This window comes from Microtus ochrogaster, chromosome 10 (genome assembly GCF_000317375.1).
Source record: "Microtus ochrogaster isolate Prairie Vole_2 chromosome 10, MicOch1.0, whole genome shotgun sequence".
Lineage (NCBI taxonomy): Eukaryota > Metazoa > Chordata > Mammalia > Rodentia > Cricetidae > Microtus > Microtus ochrogaster.
The window spans coordinates 47,248,413-47,269,716 of NC_022016.1; the positions used below are offsets into that span (position 1 = coordinate 47,248,413).

Below are 21,304 nucleotides of genomic sequence, written 5' to 3' on the forward strand. Positions count from 1 at the left end.
AAGGCAGGCCTAGGAGCCAAGAAGCCTTGGCAACTCGGCTGTGAGCCAGGTGTGCTGGTGCACAGGTGTAATCCCAGCTGTACCATGGCAGAGGAACCAAGAGGCACATCCAACCTGGGACTCTCAAAATAACTAAAATCTTCAGTATATCAAACAATAATAATACCAAAATAATTAAAAAAAAAAAAAAAGTTCAGATCCCAGGTGGCGAAGTGAAAAAGATCACTGGCTCCCATAAGATCTGACAACTCACTGGGAAACAAAGCTACAGCTGATGATAACAGCTGAGCTGATGAGAGGGGTCATGAGACCATGCTCAGAACACAGGTTTGCTGCCACAGTTACTAACGTCTCAACTCAGAAAGAAGATGGCATACTTGCCCTGGGAACCTATACCATCCTTCCCCTGCCCAGGGAATAAACTATAACTGAAACTGACCCCTTCATCTTCATGCTTTCCTGGTCATCTCTGGGGCAAAATGTTTGGTTTTTCTTGAAGCACGAACTGCTAATAAGAGATGCCTAGTGGTGTTAAATTTCCTTAATAACCATTAACAATCTTGATGCATGACAGCATCAAACATTGCCAGTAAAAAAAAAATAATTAATATTTTAAGACAGGCATGGCGGTGCACACCTTTAATACAGTACTAAGGGGGCAGAGGCAGGCAGATCTCTGAGTTCAAGGCCAGCCTGGTCTACTTATTAAGTTCCAGGATAGCCAGAACTACATTGTGACCCTGTCTCAAAACAACAACCACAACAAAATTTATATTTTAAAAGGGCACTCACAACTTAAAGGTTTTACCTAGATCTTCCTCAATCCCTAGTTGTAATTTCTTCCCCTCCATCTTCTCTATGTCTTCATCATTGAACTTGTACCATTCTCCAGACTGAGGATCTTTCACATGGGCGATGTAGTGGCCAGAATAAGCACTCACTCCTCTGTGGATGAGGACAGCACTGAGTTCATACACAAAGGACCCACCTACAAGGAGAAAGGGGCATAAGAATACTTTCCATGACAACATACCTTACAGCTTTAGCCTAAACTGATAACAATGTTATCAGTTCTTTATCCATCTGACCAAATACAAAATGTGACACTGAAGAGCTGGGCATAGTGGTTGTACCCCTACGACCCAGCATATCAGAGACTGAGGTAACAGGATTAACAAGTTCAAGGCTACTGTGGGTTATGTGCAGCTAAACTACTCAAATGGACGGAGATAAAATAAGGTGACTTTTCTTCCTTTTCACAGTATTGGCAACTAAAACAAGGAAGGCTGAAGCAGGAAGATTACCACAAGTTGGATGACAGCGTCAGCTATATATTACATACAAACATATATGTATGTATATATTCCAGAGAAGGCTGGAATATATGTGAGCCACGTCTCAAAACAACCAAAACTTAAAATCAGGAGGGGGGGGGAGAAGAAAACTTTTTTTTTTTTTTTTCAGTCTGGCCTGGAACTCAGCTCTGTAGATCAGGCTGGACTCAAACTCAGAGATTCATTTACCTGCCTCTGCCTCCGGAGTTCTGGGATAAAAGGTGTGTAACTCTATGCCCAGCTCAATGAAACCTTCCAAAGTTTGGAAAAAGTAGCTGGGTGTAGTGGTATATGTCTTTAATCCCAACACTGGGGAGGCAGAGGGAAGTGGATCTCTGTAAATTCCAAACTAGCCTGATCTACTGAGACCCTGTTCAAAAGGAAGAAAAAGAAAAGAAAAACCAGGTTAGGCATGCACACGGTATACAAACATACATAAAGACAAATCACTCCAACACATACAATTAAAACAAAATGTAAAACAAAAAAACAATCAAAACAAACCTAAAAGGCAGCCAGTGGTTCCAGCACCCACAGACAGGCTCACAGTCATCCATAACTGGATCTAATGCCCTCTTCTGACCTTTGTAGACACAAGGGATCTACACACACACACATATACAGGCAAAGTATTCAAGCACATTAAGAAAAAAGAAGGTGGTGCACACCTTTTATCCCAGAACATGGGAGACAGAGGCAGGTGGATCTCTGTGAGTTTGAGACCAGCTTGGTCTACAAGAGCTAGTTCCAGGACAGACTCCAAAGCTGCAGAGAAACCCACCAAAAAAAAAAACAAAAAAAAACAAAAAAAAAAAAAACCCAGAAAAGAAAGAGAAAGAAAAAGAACAAAACTAAAATAAATTCTTTTTAAAAAGCTACTTACAATAACTAAGCATAATTCATCAGCACAATATAAGGGACCATTCCTATGTCTATAGATACTTAAACTGTTAGGATCTGGAAACTTTCAGAAACAATATAGTAAAAAACCAAAAAAAAAAAAAAAAAAAAAAGGAAAAAAAAAAACACATCCAACTTTATTTTGTTGCTGTACCTCTTAAAACAGTTCATCACTCAATCAATAAAAATGCTGGACCCTGTTTTAGACTAGAAAAAAATATTAGTTGACTAAAGGAACGAAATCCCAGGATACTTGTAACTTAGTGAGTAGGACATTAATAAAGATTGGTATGTGGGTCAAAACTCTGGGCTAGGATAAAAATACTAGCGAGAAGGGACACAAATATTTCTGAACTGGGCCAGGGAGAATCCCAGGGCTCCTGAGGTAGAATGGAAAGCCAGGAGACAGACCTGGTTGGAAGCTTTGGGATCAGCTAGCCTTGGAGTACACAACATACATAGCAGCAGAAACAAGACAGACCCCACTCAACAAGGTGGAAGACAAGAACTGACCCCCAAAGTTGTCGTCTGACACCTCCAGACATACACTATGACAAACACACCCTTGCATGTATAAATGAATGTATACACAAAATAAATATTTATTAAAGCAAAGTATAGGTGGTTTGCCTGTCATCCCAGCGCTGTATAGATAAGAGACAATTGGATTCCTGAAGCTCATATACCCTAAGTGACAAGTCCACGTTCAGTGAGAGCATGCTAGGAGAATGAATGAATGAATGAATGAATGAAATGGAAAAAGGAAAGGAAGGAAGGACGGAAGGAAGGAAGGAAGGACAGAGGAAGTAAATAGCTCTTGAAGTAGACCCCTCACATCCACATGCATGCATACAAGTTTACCCACTGTAACAGATATGAAGCCATACATACAGAGATACACATGCAACTAAATAAGGTGACTCCAGAGCCAGACTTCCTACAATATGTTTATAATTACTGAGACAGTCAGGGTTAAACAGCAAGACTTTGTCTCAAAGGGGCTGAAGAGATAGATGCTCAAGGAGTAAGAGCAAGTAAGAGCATTTGTTGCTCTTGCACAGTCCTGCCGGGTCCAATGGAACTGACGCCCCCTTCTGGCCAATGAACAGCAGGCACACGAGTGTGCACATACACTCATTTAAGAACTCACACTTATGGAGAGTAAAAATAAACTTCAAAAGGAAAGCTGCCTCGCCTTGCAGAGCAGAAGAAAAAAAGACAAAGAAACTTCGTGGCCACAGATGGACTGTAAGTTCCTAAGTCTGGGTGGTCCTCAAGCCTTACTCTCTGATGACAGCTAACTAGGCAAGTGTTCCAGAAATAGGCCAAGGGTCTTTATGGAGGAAGCTGAATCTGTCCCATTCTAGGAAAATCTCTTTATAGATCATTTCTGATGAAGAAAGCCAGCATGTCCAGTCATGCCTCTCAGTAACAAGCTTGCGACCCTAGAGAAACAAGGACCTTGAAAATGCCACTGAAGAGCGGAGAACAGCACAAGGGGCTGTAGGACAGGGCTGACGGCATTGTGTGTAGGAAAGCAGTTGTGACTAGCCAGGAAGGAATCAACTGGAGTAGGGAGCAGGACATAAGGGGGGGGGGGCAGTGGGGAGCGCAATGTCAGAGACTTAAATGACAAATCTAAATGCCCCACTAATTTACATCCTAACCAAAATAGTTCTTTTAAAATGAGAGGGGCTGTGTGGAGAATAAGTCTAATTAGAGAAATAAATCAGTAATCATATCAAGCATAAACAGATAAGTCAATCCAGATAAAGTCCATGATGTCCAATTAGACTGAACCCTACTTTGAGGACACCTGGGATGGTGTTTTCTCCAGCCACCCTCCCTACCCAGAGCAGCAGCACAGTCGGGCAATTATGTGTTACCATTTATCTGGCACTCTCCCAGGAGGCAAAAAGAATAAACCAAAAATGTAAAAATGCTTGGGGGAGGGGGTGTGTGAAGCCAAGTGGTGGTGGCACACAACTTTAATCCCAGCACTCAGAATGCAGAGGCAGGTCTACATGGTGAGTCCCAGGACAGCCAGGACTGTTACACAGAGAAACTCTGTCTCACAAAAAACGGGAAGGGGAAGGGAGGGGAGGGAAGGGAAAAAAAGATGGGAGGGAAGCACCCAGCGGGCTTTAGGTTGCTGCAATGCTTTTCCTCTTTCAGGTGGTTCATGCAGATATTCACTTTCACGGTATTTACAGAACCACATTTTTATTTTGAAATTTTATCAGTGTTTTATATATTTTATCGATGTGTTATATATTTGGTCAATGTGTTATATTTTTAATATATTAAATATATTATGTATAAAATAAACATAAAAATTATATATTATAAATAATAAACATAATTTATGTATATAATAAAAAGACTGAGCAGGATCCGATGGGACAGGTAAAATTTAAGTGCGCTTACTCTTACAAATGAAAAATAAAACCTTGTCAAAAAAAACTGCTGTCTACAGAGCCTGAAAACAGGGACACGAGGAACGCTGCAGTGTGCAGCATGGAGAGCAAGACCCAGGTTCATCTCAAGCCAACAATAATCACAGCTTGATCAAAAACAGTACCTTTGTGCTCCACATAAGGTTCCATATCCAGACTCTCCGAGAAGCCGATATAGGCATTGAGCTTCTTCTTGTGTCCAGTTTGCCTACCATGAAAAGGACAGACAATATCGATAGTCACCCATCAGCACAGTGTGTACATGCTGCCAGCTCCCTGCAAGCCCCACAGCAGCTACGCTCTATCTGGTGGTCTAGCACACATGAGCAGAGACTGATCCTTCTGCAAACAGAGCTCACTCCAAAGCAGAGACTGGATTCCCATGTGCAGAGCCACAAATGAAAGAGTCCCAAGGAGAGGAAAATTTTGTTTGGAATATATGATCATACAGAGTATCAAGGTAATTCGGTCAGGTACTTACAGTTTTGTTTTTTTCAAGAAAGGATTTCTCTGTAGCTTTGGTGCCTCTCCTGGAACTAGCTCTTGTAGACCATGTTGGCCTCAAACTCACAAAGACCCACCTGCCTCTGCCTCCCAAGTGCTGGGATTAAAGGTGTGCTCCACTACCACCTGGCTTGTTTTGTTTTTTTTTGAGTAAGGGTTTCTCTATGTAGCCTTGGAACCTGTCCTGGAACTCTGGCCTCAAACTCACAGAGATCACCTGCCTCTGCCTCCCGAGTGCTGGGGTTAAAGGCGTGCACCATCAAGATTTTAATTAAAAAGCTAAAAAATTAATTAATAGTATTTACAACCACAGGTCCTCTTTACATCTCCAGCTCTCATCTATACACAGCTGTCTTCTTTAAGACTGGGGGGGCAAGGTTTGAGAGGATTTCTCTGTATAGCCCTGGGGGTCCTGAAACTCCAGAGATTCACCTGCCTCTGTGCCCCAAGTGCTGGGATTAAAGGCGTGCACCACCACTGTCGCCTGGCTTCTCTTTAAGATTCTTATTGCACTATCATGAAAAATATATGAAGAACCAAAGGCTTCATGTAAGTCATCGTACCATTGACTTGTTTCTCGTGTAACACTCACCTGTCAAACACAAAACGCATCAGCTGCAAGTTCAGAGTGCAAGGGAGGCTCAGGAGTCGAATTTTCCTTGTAGCGTTCTGTTTGCTTTGGCAGTTTTCACAGAAGTATCGATTGTCTCCTTCTAATTTTTCTTCCTGATCAGGAATAAGACACACCAGTTAGGAGGGATGTGAAGAAAGCAATGGAAGCTCTGAGTAAGCACAATTATGTTAGTTAGCAGCTCCCATCTGACTGAAGACACCACACTCCTCCTCCATCTTGGTATCCTCCCTAATCAAAATCACTTCATACCTCAGGCTCCTAAGTTTAGGAAACTGGCCATAGTCCCTTTCCTCTCCTTACATGCTTTATAAAATTCTCATTTCTCCCCTTCAAATAAAACATGAATACAACCTTTGTGCATGTGTGTGATGTGGATTAAGCCCAAGGCACTCGACGCGCTGAGCAAGCTCTCTGCCACAGAGCTATCAGCCAGGTCTCATGCAATACAGAATAGTCTTTACTTGAAATGGCTGAAGCTGGCTTTGAACTCCTGCTTTGCCCTTCTATCTCCAGCATTCAACTCTATCCTCACCTCACAAATAATTCCTCTCCCTCCCAACCCTGCCCCTCTCAATCTTCTCCCATCTTAGAAATGACAATATTCTTCCAACTAATCAGGCCACAAACCTTAAAATCCCTTGATTTTCATCTTCGTACTCAGTGCATAAGTTTGACTGATTCTACTTTGAAGATAGAAAAGCCAGCTAGTCAGTTAACCACGGGTTAACTGAAGACATGAGCACTACTCACCACGTCTTCAGTTAACCCATCCGTCCTGGCAGCCCTGCATCCTGTTCTGCCCAGGCCCTGCCCTTCAGCCTCTTCTCTAGACAGCACTCACAGTCATCCCGGTAAACACTGTGTCTCTCCCAGGATTGTAACTATGATGGCCCTGAAGTCTCACTTGATGTATAAAAGTCACACTTCAAACCAGGCCTCTCTGCAACTATTCGTTTTTTGTTCCTCTTCCTTTGCGCAAGCACTATGCCACACATAACCTTCTTGGCCTCAAACCACAGGTCAAGTCACCACAGCTCTGCCCTCAATGTTTCAAATGCCCATAAGCACCCTTCTCCTGCCTTCCGGTATCACTCACTCCTGCTGCTGTAATCGTTTCATTTCAAATTGCAGCCAGCCACACCTACATGAAGGAGAACCTTCACAGCACACGCAGTGGTACACCACTACACATTCTACTCATTTATTTAGAGTCCCTGGTAGTTATGCTACTGTACTACAAACTCCATTGAGGCTGATTTTGCTTCATTTGGCCAATAGCGTCAGTCCAACATCACCATGATGCTTACAAAGTAAACGCTCAGGAAGTCTTTAGATGGATAAAGTCAACGCATGATTAATGGTTTCAGCTACTACTATGTACAAGACAGAGAACGTACACATGACACTGTTTAAAGACAGGAAGCTGTGTACTCCAAGCTCATTTATTAACACTGCCCACCTGGTAAAGATTGATAATGAAGCCTTCTTCACACGGAAGGAAAAGGAGTCACCTCTATCTCTGCAGAACTCCAAACACACAGAAAGCAGAAACATGGAGGGAGGGGCTATGTTCCCACTTAATGGGAATATATCTATCTATTACATAACAAGATAGTTAGCTTTATGGTAACCAAGATGCATGGAACCACCAGTGACCAGAAGCCACGTATGCTGAGATGCAAGTACCTTCAGGAATTCGGAGATGCAATCTGTTAACTGCTTGTGGCCTTGGATGTTTAACTCCAGTTCATAGAACTTCGATAGAAGCTTAGACTCTCGGCCACACTGATTGCAACTGCAATGTAAAAGCAATAGAATTAAGATCTGATTGACAAGAGCAACCCAGTGTCATTACAACACATGCTAGACAGGGGAGTGTTTAAAACCTTCATTATTTTGTTACAGAAACTGTAGCATATGAATTACAGGGAGAACAAAGATAAAGGCTGACTAGGGAATCAGTCACTTAAGGACTAGGACATTCCCAAGAGCTATTGAACATGATTTAGTTTTCTAGCCAGTTCCAACCTTACATTTCAGCCCACACTACATGGCCGTCACACAAAGACTTCAGCCATACAGTTCCCAACATCTAACTGCAATTGGCAAAGTAGCTGCTTTCATGTTCCCATGGAAATGTACTGCTATAAATACTTCAGGTCCCATGATAACCCATCACTGTGACAACAGGGGACTGAACTGAAAGGTAATGCCACGAGAGCTGCAATACTCACACAGTCACATAGGCATACTCCCCACAGAACTGCTGTTGCACAATGTTCCGCACATCTGGGTTCTTCTGTTTAGACAAAGTGTCTTCCAACAACGACATAAAGAGCTTGGAAAACTCTTGGGCATCCTGCAGTTTGAATTAATGAAAAAAGTTGTATCTTGCTTCATGACTTCTCATACAAATGCTACTCAGAAACTATCTGTATTTCCACCTTAGCATTTTACAAAAAAGACTATGGCTATACTGAATCAGTCCCACAAATCAGTTTTGAGAAACAGCTGACAGTTGGAGAAATGGCTTAGCAGTTAAGAGCACTGGCTGCTCTGTCAGAGGACCCAGGTTCTGTGCCCAGCACAACTATCTCAGTCCCAGAAGATTTGATGCCTTCTTAGCCCCATCAGGCACAAGGCATACACAGATGTGGACAGATATACATATGTACAGGCAAACACCCAGGCATAAATTAAAAACAAAACACAATTTTTAAACAAGGAAGGGGGTCGGGTGGTGGTGGGGCACACCTTTAATCCCAGCAGAGGGATTAAAAGGCAGAGAGAGGTGGATTTCTTTGAGTTCTAGGCCAGCCTGGTCTACAAAGTACATTCCAATACAGCTAGAACTATACACTGAAACTCTTTTGGGGGGAGAGGGGCAGAAGGGAAGAATATAGCCAGGCAGGAGAGATGGCTCAGCAGTTAAGAGAATTGGTTGCTCTTCCAAAGGTCCTGAGTTCAATTCCCAGAAACCACATGGTGGCTCACAACCATCTGTAATGAGATCTGGCCTCAGTCGTCCTCATCAGCTTAGACCATGAACCCAATATGGATAAATTCAACAGAACCGTCATAAATGGGCTACCCATCCAAGCCCCATGCAAACGATAAAATGACAAGCATAATAAGGAACACATCACATCAGTCAGTAAACAAGAGCAGTAAAATCCAAAGTAGACCTGGGTGGTGGTGATGGTGCATGCCTTTAATCCCAGCATTTGAGAGGCAGAGGGGGCAGGCGGAGCTCTATGAGTTCGAGACCAGCCTGGTCTACACAGTGAGTTCTAGGATAGGTTCCAAAGTTACAGAAACCCTATCTCAAACAAACAAAACAGTTCAAGGTAGAATTTTCTTTTAGATACGTTATCACTATATAGGCCTGGTTGGCCTGGAACTAAAGAGATCTGCCTGTAACTGCCTCCACCTCCCAAGTGCTGGGATTAAAGGTCTCGACCACCACACCCAATCAAAAAGTGCATTTTAAGAAGCACCCTACTCATCTTCCCTGGGAACACTAAGAAACAGGTGAGTATTTTGAAGATGAGGAGGGAAGGGTAGGAGGGGATAGGAGGGAGTACTGGAGCTAGCTGCTCTTACCTGCTGCTGTCCAGTATCCAAGCCCAAGGCTTTAACAAATCCTGAAGGATCAATGTATCGCCTGTTACTATTTTGAAGCAATGCAAATAAGTACTGTAGATGCTCGCAAATTGTCTGAGGCTCATAATCTATTAAAAGAAAAATCCAAGTTTCACTTTAAAAAAACAAAAACAAAACTACCTAAACCCAGCCAGACATGGGGTACACATGTCCAGAAACTCTGCACTTGTGAGACAGAGCAAGAGGATCAGGAGTTCCAAGGCATCTTGGCCAGCCTACTAGAATGTAGATGTTACCTTTTTCAACTTAAAACAAGCAAACTAAAAGAGCAGATGTGGTGTCGCTCACCTTTAATTCTGGCACTCCAGAAGCAAATGCCCCTCTGTAAGTCTGAGGCCAGCCTGTTCTACACTGCGAGCTCCAGGGCAGCCAGAGCTAAGCAGACAGACAGATCCTGTCTCAACCCCCAACACACACACACACACACACACACACACACACACACACACACACACACACACACACACACACACACACACACACACACACACACACACCCCCGTAGGGCAGGTGGAGATGGAACTGGAGAGATGCTTGGGAGTTAAGAGCACTGGCTGTTCATCTAGAGAACCTGGGTTCAATTCCCAGCATCCATATGAAGGCTAACAACCACCTATAAGTACAGTTCCAGGGAGTTCAATGTCCTCTATGTGGCGCACAAACAAACATGTAAACAAAACTCATACACAAAAAATAAAAGATTAAGAAATTTATTTTTATTTTATGTATATGAGTGTTTTTGCTCATGTATCACCAGTTGCTCAAAAAGCCAGAAGTGGGCACTGGACCCCTGGGAACTGGAGTTATAAATGGTTTGTTTATAGCCAATGTCTTCTATATAGCCAGTCTCTCTCCTCCCTTCCTCTTCCCCCTCCCCCTCTGTTTTTCAAGATAGGGTGTGTAACCAGCCCCAGCTGTCCTGGAACACTCTGTAGAACAGGCTAGCCTGGAACTCAGAGAGCTGCATGCCTCTGCCTCCCAAATGCTGGGATTAAAGGTGTGCACCACCACCACCCTCAAATCTCTTTCATAAAAAATTAAAATAATTTTTTCAATGATTCACTTATTAGTTGATTATGTATATATTTTGAATCCCGAGTATGTTTATAGCACCACACTTGGCATGAAACCAGAATTCATGTTTCCTCCTTTGTAGTGGATTCATAAGAGATTTGGCTGGCAATACCCTCAGCAGGGAGCCCCTGCTCCCATCACTACAGACCTTTTTCTCCATGGACACCATCTCCCCTTGTGTAGTCACTACGGGTGCTTGGGCATAAGTACAGTGCCTGTCGAAGCTCCAAGTTGAGAAACCACACCTGGAGAAAGGTGTTGACATAACAGGTGGCTCCCAGGTTAGTCAGGCCCACAAACGAATTCTACAGAAACACAAGAGTCATATAGCAACATTAGCCTCCACGAAACTAAAGATTTGTAAAGAGCATTATTCATAACCTTACACCCAATCAGCTCAGCATGATCACCTGAACCCCTCTTAGCTGCAGGTGGAGCAGAGCTTTCATGGAGGCCTTTTATACTTGCCACCATTGCAGCTGACCACAGAAGAGGCTTCAGACAACAAGAGTGCTCATCTCTAGCACTACTTTCATCTCAGTCTCTTAACCCTAAAAACAGAACAGGTGCGCTGAAACATGTGTGCGCAGGCTTTTCATCACACTTCTAAATGCACTTAATATAAGAAAGACAAAATGAGACTTCTAGAAGAGCTGGGAGACAGAGAAAAGGACCCCCTTCTATTTCAGAGATCTTGAACTTAAAACAAATATCCCTTTTAATTGGGAAAATATCAATACAACAGAGCTCACTGATGCATGCTGGGCTTGTTAGAAATACTAACACATTTTAAAAGCCTTTATAAATAAAGTGTGTGCGTGTGTGTGTGTGTACACACATACAAATATTACACAAGACAGATGCCATGAAAAGCAAAGAAAAACCATCATGGCAACTTGTATTAGCACCTCTCCTTAAAGACAGAGTGCAAACCAAGACCGCCGTCTAAGAGCTTTGCTATACTGTGTGATTGTCTGTTTTCGTTTTGTTTTTTTAAGACAGGTTTCTCTGTGTATCCCTGGCTGTCCTGGAACTCAGAGATCTGTCTGCTCTTCCTCCAAGTGTTAGAATTAAAGGCGTGCCCCACCACCGCTTAGCATGATTACCTGTTGTTAAAGCATGTTGAGAGCTAGAATGTAGCTCAGTATAGAAAACCCTGGATTTGATCCCCAGCACAAATTAAATAAATAAATGAATAAATAGTTTTGTGCAATTAAATGTGGCTACTATGGTTTACCTAGACTTTCCAAAATCAAAAACAAAGAATTCCACCAATGCACAGGGCCATGAAGTCTCCAGTTCTGACACCTACACAGGTTACCAAAATGGTTAACCGTTTGTGCGTTTGTGGTGATTTCTTTCTTTCCTTTCTGCTTCTTTTTTAGAACAGAAAGGGAGTTCTGGGGATGGCCGCAGGGCCTCCCTCCACTGCTGTGGTACATGTCCATATCACAAGTCTTTGAACACAGGAAGTGAACAACAGTCATGGCCGACCACCCACAGCCACTCACTCACCTTTTTCCTCCTCTCACAGTTGGGATCATCAATGTTATGAAAACTATTCTCATCTATTTCTCCTAACCAAATGTGCTCGCCAATCCCAACTAAGCAATTCGGATTTCCTCTGCAATTTCTTCTACAAGAAAAAAAAAAAAGAATTAAAAGATTCCCAGGAAGTGAAAAGAGAAGATTGAGTTTTCATTCTTTCATTTAATTACTTATTAGTTTATATATCTTTCCCTCACCCCTTACCCCAACATAACACATAACAGGGTTTTATGTGTGGCCCTGGCTGTCCTGGACCTCGTTCTGTAGACTAGGCTTGCCTCTACCATTACCACTTAAGATAGGATAAGGCTTTCTGTTGTTTTTGTTTTTTGAAACAGGATTTTCTTTGCGTAACCCTGGCTGTCCTGAAATTCTGTATAGTTCTTTTGTTACTAGGATGGGGTTAACAGCTTCTCAGCACAGGTAGAGACAGAAACTCAGCAATCAACAAAAGCAGAACACATTTCAAGTTGGACAAATCCAAATTTGGGGGCTGGGTTAAAGCTAAACCACTTGAACACAATCACTAATCAGAACACTCATTAAGCAGTACCCCCAAGATAAAGGATTTGCTAATGAGCTTGGTCCTTGTTCCTTTAACAAATCCTGATGTCTAAATATTCTCCATTAAAAACTCTAAGGCTAGCTGGGTGGTGATGGCGCACGCCTTTAATCCCAGCACTCGGGAGGCAGAGGCAGGCGGATCTCTGGGAGTTCGAGGCCAGCCTGGTCTACAAGAGCTAGTTACGGGACAGGCACCAAAGCTACAGAGAAACCCTGTCTCGAAAAAAAAAACAACAACAACAACAACAAAAAACCTCTAAGGCTCCTGAGGGAAATAAATTATAAGATGAGCACACACTGTCTTGCTGTGCCCCTAAAAAAATGATGGCACAGCTGAGCAGTGGTGGTGCACAGCTTTAATCCCAGCACTTGGGAGGCAGAGGCATGCAGACTTCTGTGAGTTCGAGCCCAGTTTGGTCTACAGAGCAAGTTCCAGGACAATAATCCAAAGCTACACAGAGAAACTCAGTCTTGAAAAACAAAAATGAACATAAAAGAATGGCACATACTGAAGGGAGCCACAGGATCCCATATTGGCAGTGGCAGAGAACCCACTGGTCAAATCCAGCACAGAAAATAGGTAAGTCACTACAACAAGGCCTAGGAGGCTGAGGCCAGAAGACTGCAGTGTAGTAGTATTACGTTTATATTTTTATAAATAAAGTTTGCCTAGTGATCAGAGAGTAAAGCAGGCCACTAGTTAGTCTTACAGACCAGGCAGAAGTAACACACAACTTTAATCCCAGTAGCCACACTAGTTGTCATAGAAACCAAGCGATGCATGCCTTTAATCCCAGTGGTACACATCTTTACTCCCAGCACTAGAGAGGATTATAAAACAGGAGGAGACAGCTCTCAGGCTCAGTCTCATTCTGAGATTCCTGGAGGCAGGATCACCATTTCAGACTGAGATTGAGGTAAGGGCCAGTGACTGGTTGTTTTACCTTTCTGACCTTCAGGTTGAACCCCAGTATCTGTCCCCAAGTTTTTATTTATTGTACATCACTGCAGTAATTGGAGGTCAGCCTGGGCTACACAGAAGACACTATTTCAAAAAGGAAAAGGAAGCCACAGTAACTCCCAAGTGTAATTCCAGCACTCAGGAGCAAAAGTCAAAGGAGACTGGAGGCCAGCTTGGCTACACACTAAGCTTCCAGAGCTGAACACTGAGATCCTGTCTTCATGAGACAGAAGGACAGATGGAGAAAAGCTGCTTCTACACAGAAAGAAAAAAAAAAGTCAATTATGGAGCAGCTGTGACAGAATCAGAACTCACCAGGTGACATCCTTCAAAATAAAGTCACAAGGAAAGCTAACGAAGAAACAAGACTGCAATGTCTTCAAGTAGCTCAGCACAAGCACATTAACTCCGAGAAACCCAGTGACTCCACTCCAAGCAAAGAACAAACAGATCCACCCGACAGTCCCTTGCCCACCTGGGCACTAGGAGGCAATATCACTTCTGTGTGTTCTGGTCAAAAGCACGCAACTTTTGCCATGAGCAAATACCCCACAATCCCAATCTCAGAAACAAAAAAAGGAAATGTCATGCACATAAAGAAACAATTTCAGATTAAGAGAAACTAGAAACACGGCGGAATGTAACAGGCTCGTGGGTCCTCCTTTCCGTTTAGAATATATCACTGGGACGTATGCAGATTTGTGAGCTTTGTCGCCAAGGCTATGCTGACAGCAGAAGACTAGAACACACCTCCAGAAATGGTGTAGGAGATTATGCTACTTGCTGCCACGTCTGAAAACTTGCCATGTAGCCTTGGCTGGCTGGCCTGAAACTTGTGGTAATCCACCTGCCTCTGCCTCCTGAATGCTGGGATTACATGTATACTACCTGGCTCCCATTTTTTTAATTACATTTATTCATTTGCAGGGAGGGCACATACCACACATGCATGTGGAGGTCAGAGAACAACTTCCCTTTCACCACATGGATCCCAGAAATGGAACTAAGGCTTAGCAGCAAGTGGCTTTACCTTTCAAGCCACCTTCATGGCTCTGTTCTCTTTATACTCTCTGCAGTGAGACACACAATCTATACATGAAAGAAGTAACTTTCAACAAATATACTGTCTTTCAAGGATGAGCCCCCTGACAGCTATCCAATCTCAAGTAGTAAATGAACTCAGCAGGTTGTGTGTATGGCGTGTGTGTATAAAACAATAATTAAAGAAAGAGAGGTCAAGAAGTTGAGAGGAGCCAGGCCAGGTGGTGGTAGCGCATGGCTTTAATCCCAGCACTCAGGAGGCAGAGGCAGGAGGATCTCTGTGAGTTTCGAGGCCAGCCTGGTCTACAGAGCTGGTCCCAGGACAGCTAGGACTGTAAAACCTTGTCTCGAGGAAAAGGGAAAAAAAAAAAAAAAAGAAGAGGAGTGGGGGAGCAAAGAGGTGCAAGGGGGAAACATGGGACAGAAATTATGTAAGCAGTGATCACATAAATGAAGGGGGGAAGGAGGGAGGGTGGGCAGGCAGACGGGATGGTAGTGCACACCTTTAATCCAGTACTCAGAAAGGCAAGTTCCAGACCAACCAGAATGACGCAAATGTCTCAGAATGAACATCACATGGGCTAGAGGGATGGCTAAGTGGTTAAGAGCCCATGTTGTTCTTTCAGGGGACCCAGGTTTAATTCCCAGCATCCACAGCAGTTCACAACTGCCTGTAACTCCAAGATCTGGCACCCTGACACAAACATAAACATAGGCAAAAAACACCAATGCACATTATAAACAAATAAAGTAAGTAGTTAAAACTTTAAAAACTAAAAAATAAATGAACATCATGTGATTTGGTTGGGCAGACAGTTCTTTCAGAAAGCAGTTGCTGTGGATGGCTTAGTACTTAAGTCTCCCGTTCCTGATGTAGGTTTCCCCATCCTTTTCCATCCTCCACACATTGCCCACTTAACTGGCTCTATGGCTGGCTTCAAAGAATGGCTGTCTGTGACCTAAAAATTTCAGTAAAACTTACAAAAGTTAAGCAAGAGGTTTTGGTAATTTGTATTGTTTTTCCTTTGTAGTTCTGCCCTCCTCCCCCTTCCTTAGAGACAATGTCTCACTGAGTAACCCTGGCTTGGCCTCAACTTCTGAGATTCTCCTGCCTCTGCCTCTGAGTTTTGGAATTAATGGCACATACACCATCTCTGTAAATTAATTTTATTTTGTTGCCTTTGAGACAGAATCCCATGTAGCCCAGGCCAGCCTCAGCACTCCTTAAACTGAGGTCCACCTAGACTCCTGATCCTCATGCTGGGATTACAGGAGTGTGTTAGTCATGCTTAGCTTCACATTCTTTCCTTTGTCTCTGTCTCTGTCTCTGTCTCTCTCTCTCTTTCTCTCTCTCTCTCTTTTTCTTTATTGGTTTTCTGAGACAGGGTTCCTCTGTAGTTTTGGAACTCGCTCTTTAAACCAGGCTGGCCTCGAACTCAGAATTCACCAGCCTCTGCCTCCCCAAGTGCTGGGATGAAAGGCGTGCTTTAAAAAAAAAAAAAAAAAATTTATTATGTATACAGTGTTCTCCCTACATGTATGCCTACACACCAGAAAAGGGCACCAAATTTCATTACAGATGGTTGTGAGCCACCATGTAGTTGCTGGGAACTGAACTCAGGACCTCTTGAAGAGCAGCCAGTGCTCTTAATCGCTGAGCCATCTCTCCAGCTTTTTTTTTTATTAAAAAACATAAACACTAAAAGGGGCTGGAGCAATGACTCAGCGGTTAAGATCACTGGCTGCTCTTTCAGGGGACCTGGGTTCAATTCCCAGCACCCACATTGCAGTTCACAATTGTCCATAACTTCTGTTCCAGGGGATCCAACACCCTCACATAGACATATATGCAGGCAAAATGCCAATGCACATAAATTACAAATAAATTATTAAAAACAAACATTAAATGACAAAAATTCTAGCCAGGTGTGGTGGCACATGCCATTAATCCCAGCAGTCTATGAGTTTGAGGCCAGTCTGGTCTACATAGTTAGCAGCTGTTTTATTACAGGACTGCTGAAACTGGTCGATCACTCTAGAGAAAATGTTGTCTCAGCACTCAGGTGGTTGAAGAAGAGTTTTAAAATCAAACAGGAAATGCTCAGCTAAACAGTTGAAGGACCTGCTCACCTCCAGAATGTAAGGAAACAGGTTACACTATCACTTTTAATTAAGAACTTTTAGACTTTCTTAGCTAAGGAACTGATGTAAGTCAGCTATGACAATCAAAGACCGCTGTGCTGGGTGCTCACTTGCAATCTCAGCCTTGAGCAGCTGACGGGGTTGTTAAGCGTGAGACCAGACTGGACCCCAAAGCCAGTGCAGCTGGAAGAACTGAGGGACTGTAAAACTAAGCCTATGCACAAGCATGCAGAAGAGCATACACAGCCTCAAAAACACAATTATTTTTTGTTGTTTTGTTTTCTGAGCCAGTTTCTATAGTGACTGATATTCACTTTTGCCTAGATGGCCATGGACTATGGATCCTCTGGTTTTAGCCTCCCAAGTGCAGACATTAGTAGACGTGTACCATCATGCACGCCCACCTGAAACAGAACTCTTCAGCTAATTTCATTTCTTGCAAAGCAAAGGGGGCTGGACATAAGCAATATGCTTTGTTTGCTTGTGTGTTTGTTTGTTTTTCTAGACCAGGCTGGCCTCAAAATCAGAGATCCTCCTGTTTCTTCCTCCCAAGTGCTGGGATTAGAGGTGTGTGCCACCACCACGCAGATTCGATTTTTTAATTTTGTGTGCCCGTGCTATGAAGAGGATAATCTGCAAGGTCTGTTCCCTCCCTCTTCCACAGTGTGAATCTCCAGCCTGGTCAGTCTTGGCATCAGGCATCTTTACTGGCTAAGCCATCTTACGTGCCCTTTATTCAGTTTTTTTCCTTTCAAGTTTTCAAGCTCATTTCCTGGGAGCTATAGAGCTTGGTGACAGCTATGGACGTGGTTCCAGGTTAAAAGCCCAGTGCTGGAGACATCTGTGTGGGTGGTTTATACAGAGTGATGCTGTCAGAAAAGTTTCATTTTACCATTAACAGATATGCTGGCAGCATTCGGCCTTCCAGACCTGTCACAATGTACCCCAGTAAAGGTAGGGGGTGTGATTATGTATGAACAAATCCTGTCACTGCAGCAAAGTAATGAGGCCTAGAGATTCATAAATTCTAACAAACACAGAGATGAACTAAAAATGACAGAAGAGAGAGATACCTTAGATGAAAGACAAAGTCCCAATCATTAAAAATGGCTCAGAACAGGCATGACGAACTGATCAGCACGAAACTTCAGAAAAACAAGTGCTATGTTAACAGGAGACACAGTGCGCTGTAGCAGAAACCTCACCAGAGAGTACAGTATTACCCACTGGGAGTCTCCAAGGGCTGGTAGAATGGATTCCCTGAAGGAAGACAGGCGAGCATCCAGGGAGAGAACAGCAAGTGGAAGGATAAGGCTATGAAGCCAGGCTAGGAAAGTCAACCAGCACACCAGAGGGTCTAGTTAAAAAGTGGAAAAGCTAAAGAGGTCGTGGAGTAGTCAGGAGCTGAAGACACCCACCTTTAATCCCAGCATTTGGGAAGTAGAGGCAGGCTGGTCTACACACTGAGTTCCCAGGACAGCCAAAGCTACAGAGAAACCGTTTGTCTCTATTTAAAAAAAAAAAAAAACAAAAAAAAAAAAAAAAAAAAAAAAAAAACAACGAAAACAAACAAACAGGAGACCATGGAGAAGAAGCCAGACCTAATCCAACAGTAACAAGTAGCCACAAAAAGCCTTTCCGCAGAAAAAGAATCTATAACTGCTTCTCCATCAAGGTGCTTACCAGACTCAGCTCAAGTTTCTCTAAGTTTTTTGTGCACCTTATACATGCAGGAGCCCTTGGCAGCCAGAAGAGGGCGTCAGACCTTCTGTAACTGAGTTACAGGTGCCTATGAGCCACCATGTGGGTGGCTGAGAACCAAAGTGAACCCAGGTCCTCTGCAAGAGCAGTCAGTGCTCTTCAGCACTGAGTCATCTCCCCAGCCCAAGAACTCTCCTTTACCCGTGGTTTTGCAAGACAAGCTTTCTGGATCTCTGAGCATAGGCTACTCTTCCAAAGGTTTCAGAACATCTCTATTTACCTTTCACCTAAGAGTCAAGCTGCTAAAAACACTTGACAGCATTAAAGCAGGAACTTTGATTTAAAGCTTTCAACTCCTTGGAACAATTTAGAAAGAAAAATTCCTCATGGCAAATGGACTACTAAATCAGTAATCAGACCACTGGGACAAAGAAGTCAGCTCACTGTGGCAGCAGTGTCAAAGGCTGCCATACAGAGACCTCCTCCAGGCCTGAAGAGGCCATTCCTGGTACCATAAGGAATTCAAATTAAAAAGAAAACAAAAACAAAAAAAACTAAGCTAAGCTGCTTACCTACCTTTGCTTGCCAAATAAAGAAACAGAAAATAAAAATAAGAGTTGCGGCTCAGTGATAGAACCTATGCTGACTGATACAGCTGAGGCCTAAACAGAACAGAGACCGTCCAGGGCCTTCTGTCACCAGGCTGTATGCTGTATCTTCACAGATCACTGTTTCCCACGAGAGAAGAAACAGTTCTGTCAAGACAGATGATCAGTAGTGGGTTTCTTCACCGATGCAGTAAGTCAGATCAGGCCGAATTAGTAAAACCAGGTTTAATCTGAGCAAAGCTGGGGGAAGAAAATAGGAGAGAAATCACATGGCAGCTCCAGGGACCAGAGCTCTGTAGGCATGATCATGAAGGATGATGTAGGCTCTGGGGGAGGAGCCAACCCTTGGAGGGTCTGGGCGGGGTTTGTGATGCCAATGTTGGGGTAGAGGGGCCAGCTGGAGATTCCCAACAACAGGGTCTCACTCTGTAGCCTCTGCTGGCCTGGGCGACCCTACAAAGACCTTACTGATCTTGCATGTATAACAATCTGTGCTTGGATTACAGACAACTTGTTTTTACGGTGGGGATAGAACACAGGGCTCCTGCATGCTAGGCAAACACTCTACCAACTGAACCTCCATCTCCAGTCCCAACTTTGTTAAAGAGTGTACTTAGAGGGCTGGAGAGATGGCCTGGCCGTTAAAGGCTATGGTCAACCAAAAAATATAAGAATGTACTTTGCCAGTGGTGGTAGCATATGCCTTTAATAGAAGCACTCAGGAGACAGAAGCAAGTGGATCTCTGAGAGTTAGAGGTCAGTCTACAGAGTAAATTCAGGGCTCCAGAGAAGTGGGGGGGGGGGCGCAGAGCAAAGAAATAAGGTATAATTCCAGCTCCAAAGAAGGCTGAAGCAGGAAGCTTGCAAGGTCAAGCTGGGCTACACAATGAGTCACTATCTCAAGAAAACCTAAACTCCCCGTGAGGAGCTGTGTGTCTTGTCCCTTAGAGCCTGGAGGGATTAAAGTCTCTAAGAGTAGACAAGCTAGATAGATAGGCAACATTCAAGCAGGACAAGACATTGGCTTTGCAGCACAAAGCCTCCTAAACCAGTAATAGTGTGGCACAGTGATGGCTGTGAACTCAAGGGCCAGGCTGGTCTACACATCAAGGTCCAAGATGGACAGGGATATACTGTGAGAAGTTTATACCTAAGCAGGCTGTGAGGATGCCTGCTGGAGACAGAAAGGGAGAATCACTAAATTCAAGGACAGTTTGAGCTATGGTCTGAAACCCAAACAAAAGAGGTGTGTGCCTTTAATCCCAGTATTCAGGAGGCAGAGGCAGGCAGATTCTCAGTGAGTTCGAGGCCAGGCTCATCTACAGAGTTCCAGAACAGCTAAGACTATGAGAGAAACCCTGTCTTTGCTCAGTGGAAGATCCCAGAGCCCACACAATGGCAGGAGAACAAACTCAGCTGTTCTCAGACCTTCACTCCACTTACCCACCCCAAGAGGAGTCTTGAGGACTTAGTACCATTGTTCTTACCCTGTGATTTTTTTTTTTCAAAGCAGTTTCAGAAATACAAACAGTCCTAGAGGCAGGGCATGCTAACACACGCCTTTACTCCTGGGAGGCAGAGGCAGGAAGATGGAAAGATGGATCTCTGAATTCTAGGATTGCTTGGTCTAGGTAGTGAGACCCTGTCTCAAAACAAGCAAAAAACAAACAAAAAAAAAACCAAAAAACAGGGGGTTGGGAGGTGGAGGAATGTAAAGGTGCCTTATATACAATCCCTGGGTATGAACCCCAGCACCTCACAGATAGGATGCAAACTTGGGCGGTAGACGGAGGAGAAATTGAAGGCCATCCTTGCCCACACAGAATCAGAGACCAACATTAGCTATGAGACTCGGTCTCCAAAACAAAACCCTAAAATAATTTCTGCAAAGAAAATAAATGAGTTGGGCAGTGGTGTGGCATGCCTGTAATCTCAGCACTAAAGGCCAGTCTGATCTACAGAGATAGTTCCTGGACAGCCAGGGCTACACAAGGAAATCATATCTCAAAAAAAACAAAACCAAGCTAGGCAGTGGTGGTGCATGCCTTTAATGCTAACAACACTTGGGAGGCAGAAGCAGATGGATCTTTGGAGTTGAGTCTATAGAGTGAGTTCCAGAACAAGCTCCAAAGCTACAAAGAAACCCTGTCTCATAAAACCAAAATATAGCAGGG

At 43.6% G+C, this 21,304-nt stretch overlaps 1 protein-coding gene across 4 annotated transcripts in view; it reads right to left on the reverse strand.

Annotated features, from left to right (window-relative positions):
- The window catches only part of Usp48 (ubiquitin specific peptidase 48), a 72,275-nt gene that overhangs the window by 46,998 nt on the left and 3,973 nt on the right, over positions 1 to 21,304 (reverse strand). For 3 of the 4 annotated variants that reach the window (XM_026782332.1, XM_026782334.1, XM_005352992.2), the window contains exons 2-9: positions 12,081 to 12,201; positions 10,714 to 10,870; positions 9,432 to 9,559; positions 8,063 to 8,187; positions 7,515 to 7,623; positions 5,787 to 5,920; positions 4,816 to 4,898; positions 809 to 988 (exon numbers count right to left, since the gene is read on the reverse strand). In XM_026782332.1, the coding sequence (XP_026638133.1) occupies positions 809 to 988; positions 4,816 to 4,898; positions 5,787 to 5,920; positions 7,515 to 7,623; positions 8,063 to 8,187; positions 9,432 to 9,559; positions 10,714 to 10,870; positions 12,081 to 12,201 (1,037 nt within the window). The remainder of the gene's footprint in view (positions 1 to 808; positions 989 to 4,815; positions 4,899 to 5,786; positions 5,921 to 7,514; positions 7,624 to 8,062; positions 8,188 to 9,431; positions 9,560 to 10,713; positions 10,871 to 12,080; positions 12,202 to 21,304) is intronic. The other variant, XM_026782333.1, reaches the window with a different exon arrangement.